This window comes from Physella acuta, unplaced genomic scaffold, assembly GCF_028476545.2.
Source record: "Physella acuta isolate Inbredline_101_S28 unplaced genomic scaffold, ASM2847654v3 ptg000988l, whole genome shotgun sequence".
Taxonomy (NCBI): Eukaryota; Metazoa; Mollusca; class Gastropoda; family Physidae; genus Physella; species Physella acuta.
The window spans coordinates 280,232-300,844 of NW_026732505.1; the positions used below are offsets into that span (position 1 = coordinate 280,232).

The 20,613-nt window shown below is 33.2% G+C and overlaps 1 protein-coding gene across 1 annotated transcript; it reads right to left on the reverse strand.

Moving 5' to 3' along the window:
• Positions 1-14,104: 14,104 nt before the first annotated feature.
• On the reverse strand, positions 14,105-16,327 carry LOC131954295 (uncharacterized). Its single transcript, XM_059317878.1, has 2 exons — positions 16,244-16,327; positions 14,105-15,870 (listed from the first exon to the last, which is right to left on the reverse strand). The coding sequence occupies exon 2, from the start codon at positions 15,860-15,862 to the stop codon at positions 14,801-14,803; it is 1,062 nt and encodes a 353-aa protein (XP_059173861.1). The 5' UTR covers positions 15,863-15,870; positions 16,244-16,327; the 3' UTR covers positions 14,105-14,800.
• Positions 16,328-20,613: the final 4,286 nt, after the last annotated feature.

Below are 20,613 nucleotides of genomic sequence, written 5' to 3' on the forward strand. Positions count from 1 at the left end.
TCGTAAATCTGAAATCAAGCCTAAATTAACTAAATTTAATTAATAAATATATATATAGTCTAGATCTAGATCTATATCTAGATCTAGAATCTAGATTTCTCGATCTAGAATTCTAGATCTAGACTAGATCTATGACTAAAAAAAGTCCTCTTGAAAATTCCGACTTAGACAGTAACATACGACATACAGTCATACAGGATTTTTTATTTTATTATAGACTTACGACTCTTAGAGTAGTATGCAGATCTAGATCTAGTTTCTTATATTTTACAGTGTAGTTGAGTCAGTAGCGTAGCGAGGGGGGGGGGGGGACGGACATATGGGACAAAATGGGTTGGAAAAACAAATTGAATGGTTGAGGGGGAGTAAACCGTAAGTTTGAGGTGGGGGGTGCAAATCGAAATCTTGAGGGGGGGGGGGGGTGCAAATCGATAAGTTTGTCCCCGGGCGCCGGGAAGGGTCGCTACGCCTCTGAGTTGAGTGTAGACATAAGAATTATGACTTAATTAATTACTAAATTAGGCCTATTAAATAGGCTACTTACTTTAAGACAAGTACACTAGAACATTTTCATTATTAATTTATACATAGAATCTAGATTATTTTAGACCTAGTGAAGTTGAGTGTAGTCTTGTTGTAGAACTTAAGAACTAGATCTAGAGTGTAGTTAACTGTAGTGATTTAGATCTAGAATCTAGTAATGTAAATTATGCAGTAAGTGTAGATTTATAATCTAGACCAGGGGTCGGCAACCTTTTGAAGCGGAAGAGCCAAAAGTTACAATTTTCAATAATTTACTTGTTTTAAAGAGCCACTAACATTATTTTATTTCAAATATTTTATTTTTGTATTAAGATTATTAGTATTTGTTCAAGGGGCTGGAGAGCCCTCAGCCGCATCTTGATATCAAAAGAGCCGCATGCGGCTCGCGAGCCGCAGGTTGCCGACCCCTGATCTAGACGAACTAGATTTAGAATCTAGATTCTACGAAATTTATCATTATTATTATTAGGCCTATTTTAGTATTAATGATCCAGATCTAGTATTTCATTACTTATATTTACTAATAACTAACAATTATTCAAAACTATAGGTATTAGCCATTAGGCCTAAATAAATACGAAGTGACTACGCGTCTCGCAGAGCGTGGCCCGTAAAGATCTAGTAACTTTGTAATAGTAAAAGTCAAGCGTCACATATTTTATTAGTACTACTATTAGCCTAATAGTAATAATAATATATTCATAATATTAGGCCTATATTTAACTATAGTATATTTATTAAAATAGGCCTGGACCTATATATTATACATTAACTTAAATACTAAATAAAGTTAGTAAGTCTTAATACTGTACGGTACACAAAGTTACATAGTATAATAGTAGTTTACGTTAGAATGTATTTAGTCGATAGTTATTTACAAGTACTACTAGATTATAGATCTATCTATTATATAACTATCTAGATTTCTAGATCTAGTCACTATTAGATCTAGATCTAGATCTTGTCAAGTAGTACTACTTCTAGGTTTAGATTCGAAATCTAGCTGCTAAACTAGATTGTAGGATGTAGAAGTATGTTGAAGCTATGTTTTAGTTATAATTAATAATTATATTTAGGCCTATGCAATAATAGATAGATCTAGATTGTTGTTCTACTAGTTCCAGTAGATACAGAAATTAAAAATTTTGTTTAACAAAAGCAGTGAATTAAATGTGTGTTTGGCTTATCCGTTGTTAATTTATACTATCAGATAATTGTGGTGAATGAAAGTCAACACATCTAGCCTAACTAAATGCCATGAATTTAAAATATATTATTATTTAGAGAACGTTTGGTGAAATGGAAATATCTGCAAATTTAATTTATTGATGATGTGTAACTTATTTATATTATTCTTTTGAACCCCCCCCCCCCACACACACACACCCCAAAACATGTCTACCGTCCCATTCAACGAAATATAATTATATACTTTTTCCAGTGTCCGCCCCCTCACAGAAAATTCTACCCCGCCCCCCAAAAAATTCAAGTACCCCCACCCCTCGCCGGTGAGGAAAAAGTCTGAAAGAAACACTGGTCGCATTTGTAGATCATACAAACTAAAGGAAGAACCTGGACAGGGCTTAGCCCCTACCCGAAGAATTGCATGAAAGAAACTCTGCACGCAAACCACTTTTTAGATTAGACACATGAATTAGGCTGTAATTTTATTATAGAGTATCGATGACGACATTTCTTTTAAGTAGGGGGTCGGCGGCGGCTTAGACGTTCTTACGCGGGGGATGGGCTTCGCCCCTACCCGAAGAATTGCATGAAAGAAACTCTGCGAGCAAAACAACTTTTAAGATTAGACAAAATTGGCTTTTTTAAATTCAATGTTCACTCGAGAATCAATGACGTCATATTACTTGTGCACTCTCCGGCTTGAGATTATTTTCTACTATATGCTCCAATGTGACGTCATATTTCGTTTCCGTCTTACTATGAAAGTTTTTAATTAGCTTATGTTTTCTCTACAGCGTTCTTGTCAGATAGATACACAGATAGATAGATAGATAGACAGACAGCGAAACTATTAGTATTAATATTCATACTCCCTATCCTGGTTTTAAAAACTGTTCGAAGGGAAAAGTGAAGTACAGCTCACCTGTATCTGTGAACTTGGCATATGAAGGGTCAGTGGCGTAGGCAGGGGGGGGGTTAGGGGGGTCATAACCCCCCCCCCCCCCCATAGACCCCTCGGTATATATATAAAAAGTATGAGGGGGGTGCAAATTGAAAGTTTGAGGGGGGGTGCAAATCGAAAGTTTGAGGGGGGGGGTTGCAAATCGAAAGTTTGTCCCCGGGTAAAAATTGGACCCCCCCCTTGAGACGATCCTGGCTACGCCACTGTGAAGGGTGTAGTATGTACCCGGCCACCTTTACATTCCCTTACGTGAGTAAGGCACCTAAAACAGGTGGGAGGACTCAGGGAAGTTTAAAATACTAAAACCCAGATTCGAACTCTTGACTTTCGGGTTAGCAGGTCTATCGCTCTACCGATAGACCGCGCCGTCCCACCCACACTAATAAATGTAGAAATATTAGTCTTTAACACTGCCTTGTCCGCCTTGTGTAAAGCAGAAAAAGTAGAAATAATTATGACGATCCCATAGAGTATATATGTTTATAATTCCAGAGTTGCTTGAAGATGAACCAATGTTTTTTTTTCTGAGCGAGTTTTAAAATTTTACGCAATCCATGCTGAGTTTTGAAATTTTGAAAATGTTTCACAGCACTTTTGATTCCAGTCATGGGTGGGCGAGAAGAGATTAGTTATGGCTGGTGTTTTATTTTAAATTTTAATTTTCATTCTCTTGACAACTTTTTCAATCGATTTCAGAAAACATACGAAACAATATACAAACGTCCTTCTAATTTAAAAAACAAAAACAAAAAAACCCACCTAGCTGTCGTTTTTTTTTGTCTGTATATAAGCTTTTATTTATTTCACAACGTCTATTCGTCTGTGGGCTCGTTGCAAATCTTGTAGGTCAGTTTTGACTCACTTCTAATGCAGCAATTTCGTTAATATTTTCCAGTTACAATAGTCTACAAAGACTTGAAACTGTATCCTTCTATACTGACACAGACAACGCAATATTAAACAGTACTTACTTGGACTGGTAAAAGAAGAGAAACTGGTACATATAAATGTGTATGTTTGTGGGAGAGAGGAGGCGGTGTTCAGAAAACTGCAACGGGTAGCAAATAAATATCTCAACAGCTACTGCTATTGTTAAGATTGGAAAACGTTGACAGATGACCGCGATGTTACTAGCCTATAAATATATAGACGAGTTCCCTATTTAAGTAGCACAAGCTCATAAATATATGCGACAATAAAACTAACAATATTTTGTTCTGAAAATATTTATTGATCTATAACATGTTACATTGTAAATAATAAGGCAAGAATCAGTATTCACACAGAAAAATCTTATTGTAGTTGTTTTACTTAAAATCAATTGCACTCTTAAACACTAACAAATATTTTTTTAAACGTCGCTTAGTTTTAAATTTGTAGACCGTCCCTTAGTCCACCCAACTCTGATGGGTACCTAACTCCTGTTAGGGAAAGTAAAGGCGGCTGGGCATAGTGCTGACCACACTATCTCTTCATATGCCGAGGTCACAGAAACAAGTGAACTCTACTTCACTTGCCCCATAGACCGTCAGGTTTGAAAGAGAAACTACTTTTAAATTTATTACATACAATAATTTAAGTTGGTGTTGCTGATTTTTGTTTACAAAAAAAAATTAGTTTAGCATAGAATTCATCTAAAATACATAATATCTACTGACACGTTCCTAACATGCAAAACATGCAATCTAAACAGTGAAAGATATTTATTGCTTAAACGTTGTTCAATATTACGGTAACATTAATAATCAAGTTACAAATTGACTACATGTGCACAGATTTCCAAACATTCATGTATTAATTGAAGTGCATACATAAGAGGATTGCATTAATAAAAAAAGCATTTAAATGGTTTTAATAACGAGCTTTTATATAACCAAGTACTAAAAAGAGAAAAAAAAATTGTTTCTTTAATTTGATAATAAACTACTATTTAAATAACTTAAATAGAAAAGCGTGGATCGCTATTTTATTTATCAAATACTTTTACTAGAATTTAAAAAGCGACAGATTGAAAACTAGCAATTTATATAGGAAATGTTAATTAATTTATTACAAATCAATAAGCCATTAAGTTACATCGAATTTGATATCAGGTTGCATTGTTATCAATGTTATTGTTATTCACTTTCACTGTCTACTTGCTTTCCCCCGACTCCCTGCCAATAAGGTAAATATCTTCTCCACAAATAGCCGCAAGTGGTCTATTGGTTTTAAGGTATCTCTACGTTTATGTCTAAAACTAGCTGCATCCCGTGCTCCGCCACGGTAAATCTTTTTTAAATGTACCAACAGAACAAAACTAAACACAACACAAACGAACGCAAAAAAAAAAAAAAAAAAAAAACGAAAAAACAAACACAACACTCATAACATAAACACAATTTGATTGCAATCATAAAGGTATATTGCTCACAGTCTAGCCCGTAGCGCCAAATCGCGCCCTTTCCGGTGATTTGCACCCCCCTCAAACTTTCGATTTGCACCCCTTCCCCCCCCCCCCCCCGCCCTAAAACTTTCGATTTCCACCACTCCCCTCCCCCCTCGCAAATTTTTTCCAACCCACTTTGGCGCCCCCTAAGGTCGGCACCCGGGGACATATGCCCCCCCCCCTCGCTACGCCTCTCCTATAAAACCCGAAAGATAGAATAATAATTAGAAAACAGTATAAATAATAGGCAGTATCCATAATATATACAATATTTCACTTTATCCATTCACGCATTTTTTTTTCCAGTACTTTAAATTTTAAAAATTTACAATAGAGTTTCATAACTAAAACCATTGCGCACCTAATGAACGTGATGACGCGTCTATAATAGTGCTGAATAGTTGATTAAAAATTATAAGTAATAAATAGTAGGGCCTACATTCAGTGAATAAAATAAATAAAAGATTGCCTTTTATCAATCCATGCTAATTAAAATTTTCTAACAATAATTTCCTCTTACACATCCGAATAATTTGCATTCACATTTTGCTAATTATATTATTGCAACACTAATTCCTTCTATGACGAACGTATATTTGCATTCACATTTTTTATTAGCGTGAGTTTAATGTATTTCTAAATTACCTCCTTTGTCAAAATTAGAAAAGAGTTAAGTTAATTTGATTTTTCTACCCTGCTGTTATTATGTTATTAAAATGTATCCACTTTTTCTTGGAGCCTAAACGAAAATGATATTTGACATTAATCTTTTTAATACGTTTTAGCAGTTTGCGTGTATTTAATATTTTCTTGACGTTATGCGAAAGAGTAAAAACCGTGGCAATTATAAAATAGCTCTATGCCGCTATATAAACAAACCCTACTCTAATACTTCTAATAAGACACTGCGGTGCACTGAAAAGCACAGCATGGTGCGAATGTTTACTTTTATGGTTCCAAAAGCTATAGCGATGACGGAAGGAAGGACTGACACACTACTTGCCCGCTTATATTATAGACTAGCTGCATCCCGTGCTCCGCCACGGTAAATCTTTTTTAAATGTACCAACTTGGGAACAGAACAAAACTAAACACAACACAAACGAACGCAAAAAAAAACAACGAAAAAACAAACACAACACTCATAACATAAACACAATTTAAATGCAATCATAAAGGCAAATTGCTCAGTCTAGCCCGTAGCGCCAAATCGCGCCCTTTCCGGTGATTTGCAACCCCCTCAAACTTTCGATTTGCACCCCTTCCACCCCCCCCCCCCGCCCTAAAACTTTCGATTTCCACCCCCCCCCCCCCCCCCTCGCAAATTTTTTCCAACCCACTTTGGCGCCCCTTAAGGTCGGCACCCGGGGACATATGCCCCCCCCCCCTCGCTACGCCTCTCCTATAAAACCCGAAAGATAGAATAATAATTAGAAAACAGTATAAATAATAGGCAGTATTTAAAATACCGTGTTTTACCTACACTATTTCACTTTATCCATTCACGCATTTTTTTTCCAGCACTTTAAATTTTAAAAATTTACAAAAGAGTTTCATAACTAAAACCATTGCGCACCTAATGAACGTGATGACGCGTCTATAATAGTGCTGAATAGTTGATTAAAAATTATAAGTAATAAACAGTAGGGCCTACATTCAGTGAATAAAATAAATAAAAGATTGCCTTTTATCAATCCATGCTAATTATAATTTTCTAACAATAATTACCTCTTACACATCCGAATAATTTGCATTCACATTTTGCTAATTATATTATTGCAACACTAATTCCTTCTATGACGAACGTATATTTGCATTCACATTTTTTATTAGCGTGAGTTTAATGTATTTTTAAATTACCTCCTTCGTCAAAATTAGAAAAAAAGAGTTAAATTAATTTGATTTTTCTACCGTACTGTTATTATGTTATTAAAATGTATCCACTTTTTCTAGGAATATTAACGAAAACTATATTTGACATTGATCCTTTAAATATGTTTTAGCAATTTGCGTGTATTTAATATTTTCTTTACGTTATGCAAAATTGTACAAACAGTGGAAATTATAAAATAGCTCTATGCCACTATATAAACAAACCCTACTCTAATTCTTATAATAAGACACTGCGGTGCACTGAAAAGCACTGTGTGGTGCGAGTGTTTACTTTTATGGTTCTAAAAGCTATAGCGATGACGGAAGGAAGGACTGACACACTACCAGCAGCGTTATATTATAGATATCGTTCTAGTTGCATCCTCATAAATTTTATGTCTATTTTTCGACACTTTAGTATCTGCTAAAGCCATAATTTCAACTCCATGTTTTTACATCATTGAAATTCGTCAATCTAACCCTACCTAAACCCAGCCTTGTTACTTATACTTATAATCAAAAGGTGAGCCTATTAACAAAGTATATATTTTCTTAACCAACGTTAGGGTCGAGTCAGGTATATTAATCGTCAGCTTAAAAAGTAATACAATCTACGGCAAAACATACAATAAGAGATATAACTTACGACAAAATATACAATACGTGATACAATCTGCGGAAAAAATACAATACGTGATAACAATCTTAGAATTGTAATTTGAGATAGAAAGTGTAATGGGAAACGACGGGAATGACCGACAACTCAATCATTATGCCCAGCTTTAGCAATGGATTTAGGTTTACTTTCAATCATGCTCAAAATTTTATCTATGAGAAATCCTATAGACCCAGTTATTCCTGCTGCTGTGGCTACGCCACCAGTGATCGTTAAAGCTGCCGCTCCAATGACCAAACCTGCCCCTCCAGTCATCACTCCAGATATCGCTATTCCAACGGCTACTAATGTTGCTATTGTTTTTTAAGGAATTTTAGGATTTTTTAGCTCCATAACAATTTTTAGAATCTGTTTTAATTGATCCTGTAACGGTTCATCTAAGTTTATTCTCATCACCTTTACATGTAACAGTTCAAGTTTTTCGCACAATTTTGATTTTACTTCAGTATCTTTAATTATATTGATTGTTTTAATAAGCGCTAAGATGGATTGTTTCATGCTATTTACATATTTCTCTTTTGCATGCATATTCATATTTATCGGAAGCTCAGATATAATTATCTCAATCTTATAAAGCTTCTTCCGAATGGGTAAACTTAATTCTGGCAATTTCAGTTTTATAATTTCTTGTTCTCGAATCCGAAAGCAAAGTTCAAATTTCTCCAACGTATACAGTCCATTTCTACCTATTTCTTCGGCCATGTTTAGAAGCCGACCCACCGCCCTTTCTCTTTCTGTTTTATACCAGCTCCCTTTATTATAAAAGAGCACAATTCTGTTATTGCACTCTTTGTATATTTCTTGAAATTCTCCTGTTTGTCTCTCACACCATTGCTCAAATGTAGCAGCTTCTCATTCGTTATCTTCCCTATTTATATCAAAATTATCTCCTGCGGTCATAATAATAATACCATGTCTTCTCATAAAATTCTCACCAAATATGTCTTTTATTTTCTTTACACTATTTTTATCTTCAGCAGTAAACCTGCACCCATATTTAAAAACCAAACACAAGGCATGTATTCCTTTAGGACAAACACTCATTACTTCGGGAATTTGAACCGCGATATTTTCTAGTTCTCGATTTTCATCAGGATCCATTAAACCTGGCGTGTCAACAACCTTGACCTTCACGGTTTCACGCTCAGCCCATCCTACATTGGTGATTAAAGAACACGGTTCGTAATTGTCACTTGTTATAAAAGTATTCCTTCCTAAAATAGAATTTCCACATGCACTTTTGCCATATCCAACTTTTCCAACCAACGCTAAAGTAATCGTTGGTTTTCTTGATAATGCCATGTTAGAATAGTCCTGCAGGAAAATACAGCGGTTTATAGATCGATATAAGTTAAGCCTAGATTGTAATCTAGACAGAATATTTAGAATTTCAAAAAAATGTAAGATCTCTAACGAGTATTTTTAAAATGTGCTCAAATTATATTAAACGTTTGCATCATTATACTTCTGCTAAACAAGTAGGCTTATTAAAATAGACAACTTACTGGTTTTTTCGCAGCTTACAAAATCCTCCTCTATAATGCAACTCTACACACCAACTCAAGTAGCGTCACTTCATTATCAGATTAGCAACCTTAATTACACGCTGGTTTTTCCATATCGTATTTCTCGATAGTGCTACGATAACAGTGTTTGTGTCATCTTTTATCCTATCGAGAAAATAGACAATGCGTATATCTACTAATGATTGAGAGTAAATAAGCACTGGGTTTATTAAAGTTTTCCTCGACAGGATGTGAGATGATATAAGTTACTTATTTATTTTCTCTACAATAAAATAAATTTGCCTGCGGAAAAAACAGCTTTACTTAAATTGCAGATGAATAAGTCAAAAATACTTCTTATGTTTATTCAATTAAATTTCTTAATATTTGTCCTGTAAAAATCATTATTATTATTCTCTTAGACTAACCCTAGCCCTAACCTAGCCTTAACGATAACCCTAATTCCTAGCCCTGAGATCTTACCTAACCCTTCAACCCTAATCTTTAAACCATAAACCATAAAACATAGTACCTAACTCTAACAAAAACCTAACCCCTAAAATGTCACTTGCACTAATAATACACATGTAGCACATATGCTTACCAGCCAAGGGGGGATAAGAATAAAGTTTCAATTCATTGGGTTGCGGCACCTGTGGAACCGCAGACCCGTTGATGTAGTTTTTTTGCATGCTCTTCTGTAAGCGATTTTATCTGTGTCGCATGTCTTATTGTCATGGGTAGTTCGTGCCTAGCCGTGTCAGTCAGACCCAAGGCTGCTGTCTGTGGACACGGAGGGTGACGGTACCTAGAGGTAGATCATGACAATGTAGACCTAATGAAGGTAATATTATGTTTTATATTAATGTACTACTCGTACTAGTGCTACATGTTGCAGACTAGGGGTGGAGTGTCTTCGTTAGATTACTTTTCTGTATTATTCCTGCTAGTGCCGCATATTGCGCACTAGTTAGGTGTTAAGTATTTATTGAAGTAGTTCTTAATTTGCTACTTAGTGCTACTTATTGGCAGTAACATTTTTTATTGCACCCGTGTATTTTTGTAGCCTACACATGGTATTATCATTGATGTAACCTTTTGCTTACATTTTTTTAAAGGCTACAGTTCATTATTCATCTATAAGTCGTCGTCCACTGTTTTCTACACTTTTTACTACTGTTGTTTTACATCGCCGTTTATGGCTTGATGTAATGCCAATAAAGCCAGTAGTTGACAACAGCGGCTCTTCAGTGTGTCCTAAATCTCAGGGTCAGCCCGTCTTAACCACAACACCTACGTGGGTAAAATCATCCCCACTGAGTGAGTGTTACACACAAATGTGATTTCAACAATCTTTTTTCGAATATTCTTAGATCATCTGTCCCGGCCAGGCCCTACAGTGGCCTCTGTAAAAAATCTATCTGTAAATGACCATGACTTGTGTGTATTAAGCATAGCCCGGGTTTAGGATATTATTAGTTTTCAATTAAATTTCTATATGAAAATATGGACGTTTCAGAAAATCACACATAAACCTAAACCTAACTATGACACTACATTTAATCCTGACCACAACCAACAACAATCAAAACCAAAAGCAAAAATCAAACACAAATACAAACAAACTACAAAAGCAAACACAAACGCAACGGTTTAGGAAATATATTACTTTTCAATAAAATGTCCATATGCAAATAAACCTAGCTCTGACTCTAAATTTAAACCTAACCACAACCAGCCACAACCAAAACCAAAACTAAAACCAAACAAAAACACTATCGCAAACACAAACGTAAACACGAGCACACATGCATCGCAAAAGAAAACACCAACGGAAATACAAACACAAATATAAATTTAGAAATAAATAAAAAATGGACATTAACCCTCCTCCTAACTTCAAATCTAATCATAAACAAATACATAAACGAACCCTCACCACAACCGCAAACTCTCTTAAATTAAGAAACAAGGTATTAAGTGTTCTTAAATTATTAATAATTAGTAAGCAAAGCAGCATTTAAGGTCTTTAAAAAATAGTAAAATCTTAATTATAATGGTGGAAGTATTTCAAATTATGAATGTATCAATATATATTATCCGTTTTTATTTCTGAATGTTAAATAAACACTACATAAGAAAATACAGAAGTCTATACACATGAAACTGGGTAGCACCGGCGTTGAAAACAGCGCAAAATATGTCAATTATATTTATAAAGACCTTAAAAATGGTGGAAAGGAGGTCGCCTGTATGACATATTAATATTTGAAAATTTAAAAAAAAATCATTGAAATTGGCCAGAAAGAATGCACAAACACTTCCAGATTTACAATGCACCAGTGTGGTAAAACCGATCTATTCAAGCGTTTGGATTTTCATAAAAGACAAACCGAAAACATACTTTTGTTTTTAAATATATATTCATAACAATAAGGGGGATGGCAATTCCAAAGCAATCGGTTTATAGACATTTTCTAAAATTAATTTTCAAATAGGCCTTCTTACTTTTTACAAGCTTTTATTTAACACACTTCCTCGTCAGTCGTCAGTCGTCAGTCTGTCTAGATCTAAATTACCGAGCGAAATTTCGGACACTTCTAACTGACAGATACGATTCATAGTTGGAATGTCGGTCAAAACATAAAGACAATGCATCGTGACATTAAATTTAACTTAATTGGATGACTAATTAATTTTTTATGAAGTAATTAAAATTTTGATTGAATTAGTAGGCAGTTCTATCCACACGCGTCATCACGGCAAAAGCGTGTCATCACGTGCAATAGCAAGTCATCATGTTCAATAGGCGCGCAATGGTTTTTAGTCATGTAACTCTATTGTAAAAATAAAAACATGTAAAGTACTAAAAAAAATTCATAAAAAACGTTTTAATAACAAGCTTTTATGTACTAAAGCACTAAAAAGTAGAAATAATTTATAGGCTTCTATTTAAATAACTATAAAGAAAAGCGTGGGTCTCTTCCTAAACATTAGTAAAGGTATCCAATAGACCAGGGGTTCCCAAACGTTTTCGAGTGGCGACCCCCTTTTATAAAAAGTAAGTGACCCGCGCCCCCATAGAATTAAAAAGTCAAAATTAGCGAGGAAATTGAATGATAAGCACTAAAATACGATTTTCTAGTACACTTTAAATACTAATTATTTATGGGTGAAATTGAATGCCTCTACATTATGAATTTTTTTAGATCATTTTTTATGGTAATTTGTCTTTTCAATGATTGTGACATAAAATTTGACTTGAAGCATTTTAAAACTTATTCAACGTTATTAAGTACTAATTTTTCGCACTATTGTGTATTGGTGCGCGATTCTTTTTTTAAATATAAAGAAGAAAAAATAAATAAAAACATTTCTATATCCCAATTGCATTAGAATATACAAGAAAGTTTAGGAGAGATCACTCCCGCTCTATTTAAATAATCATCTTTAAAAAAAAAATTAAATTAAACCGGGTAGGCTTATGTAACGAAAAGAAAATTACTTTACATTTGCCATAGTGTAATATTTGTAGCAATGATATAATAGAAAATGTTGTGTAATACAAGCAACATTTTGTTTAAAAAAGCAAACATCCGATTATAAAGCATTTAGTAAACGCTTTGTATTTGTAATTAAAACAAAAACAGATCTTAAAACAATGCATTTATAAGAAAAATATATATTGTTTTCATTTTCTTTAATTAGCTTATCCTGAATATATTAAGACAAGATCCTTAAATATAAATATGTGCGATGATAAAACTAACAATTTTTTCTTTTGAAAATATTTATTGATTTATTACAGGTTACGTTGTAAATAATAAGGCAACACAGAAAAATATTATTGTAGTTGTATGCCTACGTATTCATTGTTATATTTCAAGTTTTACCTAAATTGAGATATACGTTTATATACTAAGAAATAAACACCTTTCCTTTTTTTTAAATCGCTTACTATTAAATTTAATACATACAAGAAATTTGGAAATGTCGATTTTTTTTTTTTTTACAAAACATTTTAGTTTAGCATAATATTGACGTAAAATAAAATTATCTACTCATACGTTCCTAACATACAAAACATGAATTTAAAACACTGGAAAATATTTATTGCTTAAACAATGCACAATATTACTGCAAAATTAGCAATATAAACAGAAATGTGATATTTCAACAGATTACGATTCCAAGAAAGTTGACGTAGGTCAAGCGACAGATATTACACAGTATTGCAGGTGATTGGTTACATCTCCACTTGCAATCTAATTTAGTCGTGTTAGTCTAAATTATGCTAAACCAAAGTGTGACCACATGTTGTTTTACATTAAGAATAAAAATATGTTCTAAGGTAAAATAAATGTTTATGCAAAACAATTTTTTAAGTAAACAAAAAGGAAACCACTAACAGTTCATTGGTAACACAAAAGTTCTAAAATATAACTCTATGAAGCACAACCGTAAAGAGCAAAAGTATTTTCATATATATCACAACGAGGCGACATCATTAGTTCGTTCTACTCCACCCCCCCCCCCCCCCACCTCTTCTCACCCACCACAACGCATTACTCGCTAATTCAAAACGTCATCTTCCGGGAAAACCAATTTTCCAGAAAATCTGACTTTCCCTCGACAAACGGAACGCGCGATGAAAAACAGCGAACTAGGCTAGGGATGTGTACTGTTAGTGTTGACCTACATTTCAATAGCGTTATCTTTTATTTATTTTTTTATAAGCAAACACCTGTTGAATCTTAAAAATGAACAACTGCAAGCATATTTGTAAATTGACATAAATTATTTTAAGATCAGCCCTAATTATACTACTAATTTTAAGGGGTCTAGTACAAAATTTAAAAGGTCGTTTTAAAATTTTGAATACATATATTTTGAAAATGTACATTGTTTATTTTAACAGTTTGAAATAAACAAATTGTGAGTGGGAAAAGTAATCACTTTAAACCAATAAAAATGTTGTGAATAGCAATAAGGAGGTAATAAAACACATTACGCATTGTTTAAATAACATGTGAGCAATTAGTAATCTACGTTTGCGATATATCCGTGTAGTTTGTTATATAATTCAGTGTGCTTGTTTTCTCGTAATTTAAAAGATGGGTTGGTGTGATATTTTAACATTATTTAGGTTGGATGTAATCTTGTATGTTTTGCAATATAAAAGTAAAACACCTTTTTCATAGAAATAATGTTCAAATAGATTTTGAAACACTTGAGAAAAAATTGAATGTAATGATCTCATATAACTTTCTTTGTTGATAGTTATTTTCCAACCAATAAACACACAACAAGTTAAATTTAATTTAAAAAAAAAGTTTATTTCAATCGGTTTCATTTTTATGGTGGAAATTGAAAGTTTATTGTGATTGTTCTTTATACTAATTATAATATTTAAAAAATATTTCACAAGAAAATCATAATAAGAATCAGGTTACCAGAACACGTTTTCCCCTTCACTTTTCCGTTTGATAATAGGATTGTCTGAAGCAATGTGACTATAATGCTACTAAACATTAAGTCCACCAAAAAACATGTATAATGCCCTTAGATTTTATTTACCTATCTCAATAGTAACCATCTCTAACGTAGCCAGATAGGAAAAAAATGTTCTATTACTTTTCCCGGCATAAAATCACAGCTAATAAAAGAGCGGCTGCAGCTGTTCCTAAACACACTTTTAGTTGAGTAGACATTGGAGGATTTTTTAATTCCTCTAATATCTTCAAAACCTGATCCAACTGCCCGGCTATTGGTTTGTTGAGGTCTAATATTACCAGCTTTCTTTGAATGAGCTGAACTTTTTCGAACAACTTAGCTTGTATCTTCGTATCTTCAACTTTGTGGAATATCTTTTTCAAAAGCTCTTCATTTGACTTTTTTAAGCAGTGCACATCATTCTCATTTGCAAATCCCTGTTTTATTATCCGAAAGATATCATTCATCATTATGCCCATGTGTTTGCTAAAAGGTAAAATTAAATCATATAATTTGTGTTCTAAAATTTCTTTTTCACGCTCTTTAAAATTATTTTCAAATGACGTTTTAGTGTAAGGTCCGATTCTATGTAATCTAATGGCATACCCCAGCAACTGATCCACTGAGCTTTCCCTTTTGGTTTCGTATTGTCCTCCCGTGTTGTAGAAAAGCACCACTCTAAAATTACACTCCTTCATTAATATTTCTAAATCTCCCGTTTGTTTCTTACACCAATTTAAAAATGAATTATCTTCTTTGCCATCGTAATTTTGATCAAAACTATCCCCGTTGGTCATTATAATAATACCGTAATCATTCAGTACGGTCTTACCATAAACTTCTTTAATTTGTTTTACAGCTTGTATTTCTTGTTGCATATTTATAGCGCCGTATTTTAAAACCAAACAAAAGGCATTTATCCCTTCCTGGCATATACTTATCACATCAGGCAAATGAAAAGTAATGTTTTCAAGATTCCGATAGTCATCACAATCCATAACACCAGGAGTATCCATCACTTTAATGTCAGTATTCATACGTTCGGCACTTCCAACTCTGTTCTTGTGGGTACACGATTCAACATCGTCACTTGTTGGGAAAACCCGCTTTCCTAAAATAGAATTCCCACAAGCACTTTTGCCATTACCAACCCTACCGGTCAGTGCTAGCGTAATGTGTATTTTGCTTGACGAAGCCATGTTAGAATCTGTATGAAATCAAAATTTAAAAAGTATAAGATATATTTACAAACAGAGAAGCATAATAACTATAATAATCTAAGTAGTCTGTGAAATTAAAAAAATCACATTTTTGTTAGTGTCTTTTCTATGCTTGATTATATAACTATTTGCCCATGATCTGTAAATGCCTTTTAAAAAATACATAACAAAGATGGCAAGGCAATGTTATGAATAAATCACTTCTAGTGTTACTTTAAGACTTTTTTCTAATCTAATTAATATGATTATGCAAAGTCATATCATAATTGTACTAGTCTTTTTCAATCATCCACATTGTTTTTGCTCAGTCTATAACATTTTACCCATCACGTAAACGAAACAAAGTAATCAGAAACTTACCGATAATACTGTGACAGATAAACAGAATCGTAGCTACAACAACACAACTTTACTCTACAGCCTCACTAGCACAGCTGGTGTAAGGGGCGTTAATCGATAGAACGTGGATAAAAATAAACTCCTGGTTTTCCCTTACTTGTCTTCTTGATATATAAATCACACGTTTTATTCTATTTATAGAGCACAGGTTGTATATTCTAAGGTGTGTTTTTGTTTTCTTTATCTTCTAGTGAACAGCCACACGACCGTGTTTACTGTAGATAAGAGATTTGTTTTACTTAGCACAACACGTAAAGTAGAACCAATAGGGAAAGAACAGTCCCATCATAAGAGAACCGTATAGGGGGTGGGGTAGGGATTAGGTGACTCGTATTGTGTCTAGAGTTAAATACATTTACATAGAGATTTCTTTAATATCTATTTCTTGCACAAATTAGTTTTTTAAGGACTAAACTGATAAGAGGCAGAAATTCAATAAATATACCATTTAGGCTTAAAAAAACTGCATTACACGTTTTTAAATACAATTAATAAGTAAAACTAGTTGCAGAAATAAAAGAGTTTGTCTAGAAAAACAGAAGTAAATTAGAATAATTTTACCTAATGTAAAAGGGATGTTTAATTAATTATTTCAATTATTGTGTTAATTTTCTGGTGATAATATTTTAAAATATATTTTTAAAAAAACGACTATAAAATTTTTAATACAATTTTAGACAGTTCTAAAGTGTGCACTAAAATGTGCTCATTTTTTCATTGTGTTCTTATTAATATAATTAAAAATATAAATAAAAATAGTTTTGGCAGTTACTGAAATGTAGCAGACAAGGGGAGGAATCACAGTTTTAACTCTGTTAAGAGGGTATTCCCTAATTCTTTCCCTTGCAAATTTTAAGCTGTTAAACTCCGATATTAAATGATTATGTTTCTTTTGCTTCATTTAGAAACTAATATTTATTGTCCAATTTATTTGAATACGCCTATTTTATTTTATTTTTAAATGTTGACAAGCTAATATTTCATTTAAAAGATTATTTATAAAATATCCATATGAAGAAATACACATATAATTCAAACTACACTGGTATTTACATACATAAATGTATATTAAAATTTAAAGGCATATTATATGTTAAAGTTTACATAGCGTAGTCGTTCTCTTTCAGTAAGTTACACAAAAGACGCAGGTTGGATGAATTACAAGAACATTAAAAAAGAATTTTAAAATGACATCGGCATTAAGGTACTTTTTCTTGACACTGTCAATTTTGTATGTCGATTTAGTGCACGAATGAATGTGTATCCTCTTCATCAAAACAATTTTAATTGTCATTAAAATGTAGATACCTCATTTTTTGCAAGATGTGCAACACAAATGTATGTATATCCTCTTCATCAAAACATTTTTCATTGGCTGAATGAAGATACCTCACTTTTGTAATAGAGGTAAAACACCAATAAATGTATATCCTCTTCATCAACAATTAAAATAAGTAGAAATCAACCCTTATAGACTCTAGACAAAACTAAATAGCCGATATAGGGCCTGGCAATGTCATAGTCACGAATTCAAAATGTTTCATTGAGTTATTATTATTAAAAAATGTTCGAATTAAAACACATTCAAATCTTAGATTTTGGTCAACATAAAACTTAAAACAGAAAATCAACATAAAACTTAAAACAGAAAATAAGATTATAAAACATCTTCAATCGGCCCTAGCAACTGAGACTTTATTTTAAAAAATATTTTCTACCAATGATGTACACTTTCAGATAAGTTTTTCTGGAACTTGAGAACTTCTGCTTCCAAAGAATCAAGCAGACTTGTGCCTTGAGCTTTATCTCTGATCTGCTTCAGCAGTAGATCAGCTCTGTCTCGTAGTTCAGACACAAGCACCATGGGCGCCTCCATCTTTGAGAACTGGAGACACAGATCCGTCAGATCTTTCAGTAAAGGCTTTCTAAAAACACTCTTTAACTCAGCGTAACTTGAGTTTATTTTATCGCTATTGAAAGGTGTTTCTTCCTTCAAGACAACATATTGTTTAATTTTACCATGCGCCGATGATAACAGTTCAGATTCATTACTGTGCTCCCCTAAAATAGACTTACATCTCTTAAGAATTGTTTCTTCTCCAGATAAAATAAGATCTAAATCCAAAGACATACGTTGCAATTTTTCACTGAACATATTTTTTAATTCGGATAAAAATACAGTAAGTATTAGTTTGTTTCGATTACGTACATTGTAAATGTAATCTTTTATTGAATAAATGTTTCCTCGAGCTTTTATTACTTTTGAAAATTCAAGAATTTGAGAAAGACTTTTCTCTTTATCTTCTTCATTGCCTTTGTTGTTGATTAACACGATCCTTGACTGACATTCCTGAAACAGTGCCCGTAGTTCCCCCTGTTGTTGGTCGCACCACCCAGTAAAGGTTAAATCTAGAATGTTCTCCGCGTCTTTAGAAAAATCATCCCCGTGTGTTACAACAATAATGCAATGTTTACGCACCACATCTGTTCCAAAAATAGCTTCTATCATATCTATAACTCTTGCATCTTCTTTCGAATACATGTTATCCTTGTAACGTAAAAACAAGAGAACCGCGTGAAAGTAGTTCACATATTAAAACGCTTTTGTCATATTCCTCCTTGCGAACTTAGCATCTTCGATCACATCGTTTACTGTATCAGCTAACCCAGGCGTGTCTACGAGGTTGATCTTCCTTTGCTCACCCACAAAACTTTACAGCCCCACGTCCTTCGTGCACGCGGTCATGCTGGTAGCAATCCTAAAGACATTTTTTCTCAAGATGGAGTTGGCTGTAGAACTTTTTCCAATCAACAAGAAATTCAAATCTTGAAGACTACTTTCTAAGGCCCCCATAGTTCAAAAACTTGACTGGTTAATCTAAAGATAAATATACAGTTTTAAAATCAGTAAATTTTGCCGTTTGAACTAATTCTAAAAGTCAGCAAAAATATCATCAAATATCCACACGTTACTTTGCTTTTAAGATCTAGATTTTCAAATATTTTTTCGTTTTTTAGATAGACTTATAATATAACAACGAAAACCACTTTTTAACCTCGTAAATTTTATCGTTTATCAATGTTTAAAAAAACTATTTATTGCTTCGTCAAAAGTTAAAATCCTTTCATTTTAAAATTACTGTTTTGGTCAAATATAACCCTATCTCGTTCTGTCTACACCCATTATCTAATAAATAATTGTCAACCTACCTTAAATAGAAATAAACCACAATACAAATTTAGAAAGTCAAACATAGGCATCTGCCTAATAAAGTATCAGTGTCTGTTCAAACTTGCACTTCAACCTCCAATAACGTGGTTTGCAAAAATAGGCTTAAATTAAACCGCTACTAAGTTAAGTATCAAGGTGTTTACCTTTAAAGTTGTGTCTATTTGATGTATCGTCAACAACTTCTAGTACCTCATCCCAACAAAGTCAGCCAATTAAAAAACAAACACACTAAGGTTGTTTATTAACCCTACTCTACTGTTTACAACTTGAGATTCTGTTTTTGTTTTGTTTTCATGCTTCGGCGATTCCTTTTATAAATGCGAATACGTTCTATAATTATCTTACACGGGTTTTTATTTTACTGCTCCAAAATATTAGACAATCTACTATGTTTTTACGACAAAACCTTTTTATTTTAAAAACAAAACAAACAACTATTTATAAAAAAGCCTCTGTAATAATTGTGTTCTTAATTCAGTTTATAAATAAAATACTTAAAAAAAACTTTTTAAAAAACCACGTTTTTCTTGTGGACTAAAAAGTAGAAAATAATTTTTTCTTGTGTGCTTCCGCGAGCTGTGCAGATTCTTGTGATGACTGACAAAAAACGTGGGTACGTTCACCATCAAATTTCCCGACCCATCTGCCCATCTGTTTCTGCTGTTTGTTTTTTTTTTTTTTTTTGTAATGCTTTTGCTTCGACTCGTATTTTTACTAGCTTAGCCAAAATAGGTATATTTCTGAAAACAAAAATCCCATTAGTATTTAAAAAAATATTTTAAAATTCGTAAACAGATACTGTATATGTCCTAATAGAATACAAGTATGTTGAAATCCGACAAAATGATAGTGAACCACTTAACAAACAGGTGTGCTGGTTGAAGGGCACAGCGAGCAGTGTAAGTGTTTGTGTAAGTGTTATGTAATTGTTGAATTTCTCTGCGGTGGGTAGGTTGTGGCGTTGCTGGACTTAAATTCCCGTGAGGCGGGTGTAGGAGTAACTTCTGTTGGTCAATGTGATGACGCAACAATCTCATCCAAACGCTGGTTGAGAAGTCCAGTGGTTATACAATGACACAAAGCTGAGCTGATAAGATGG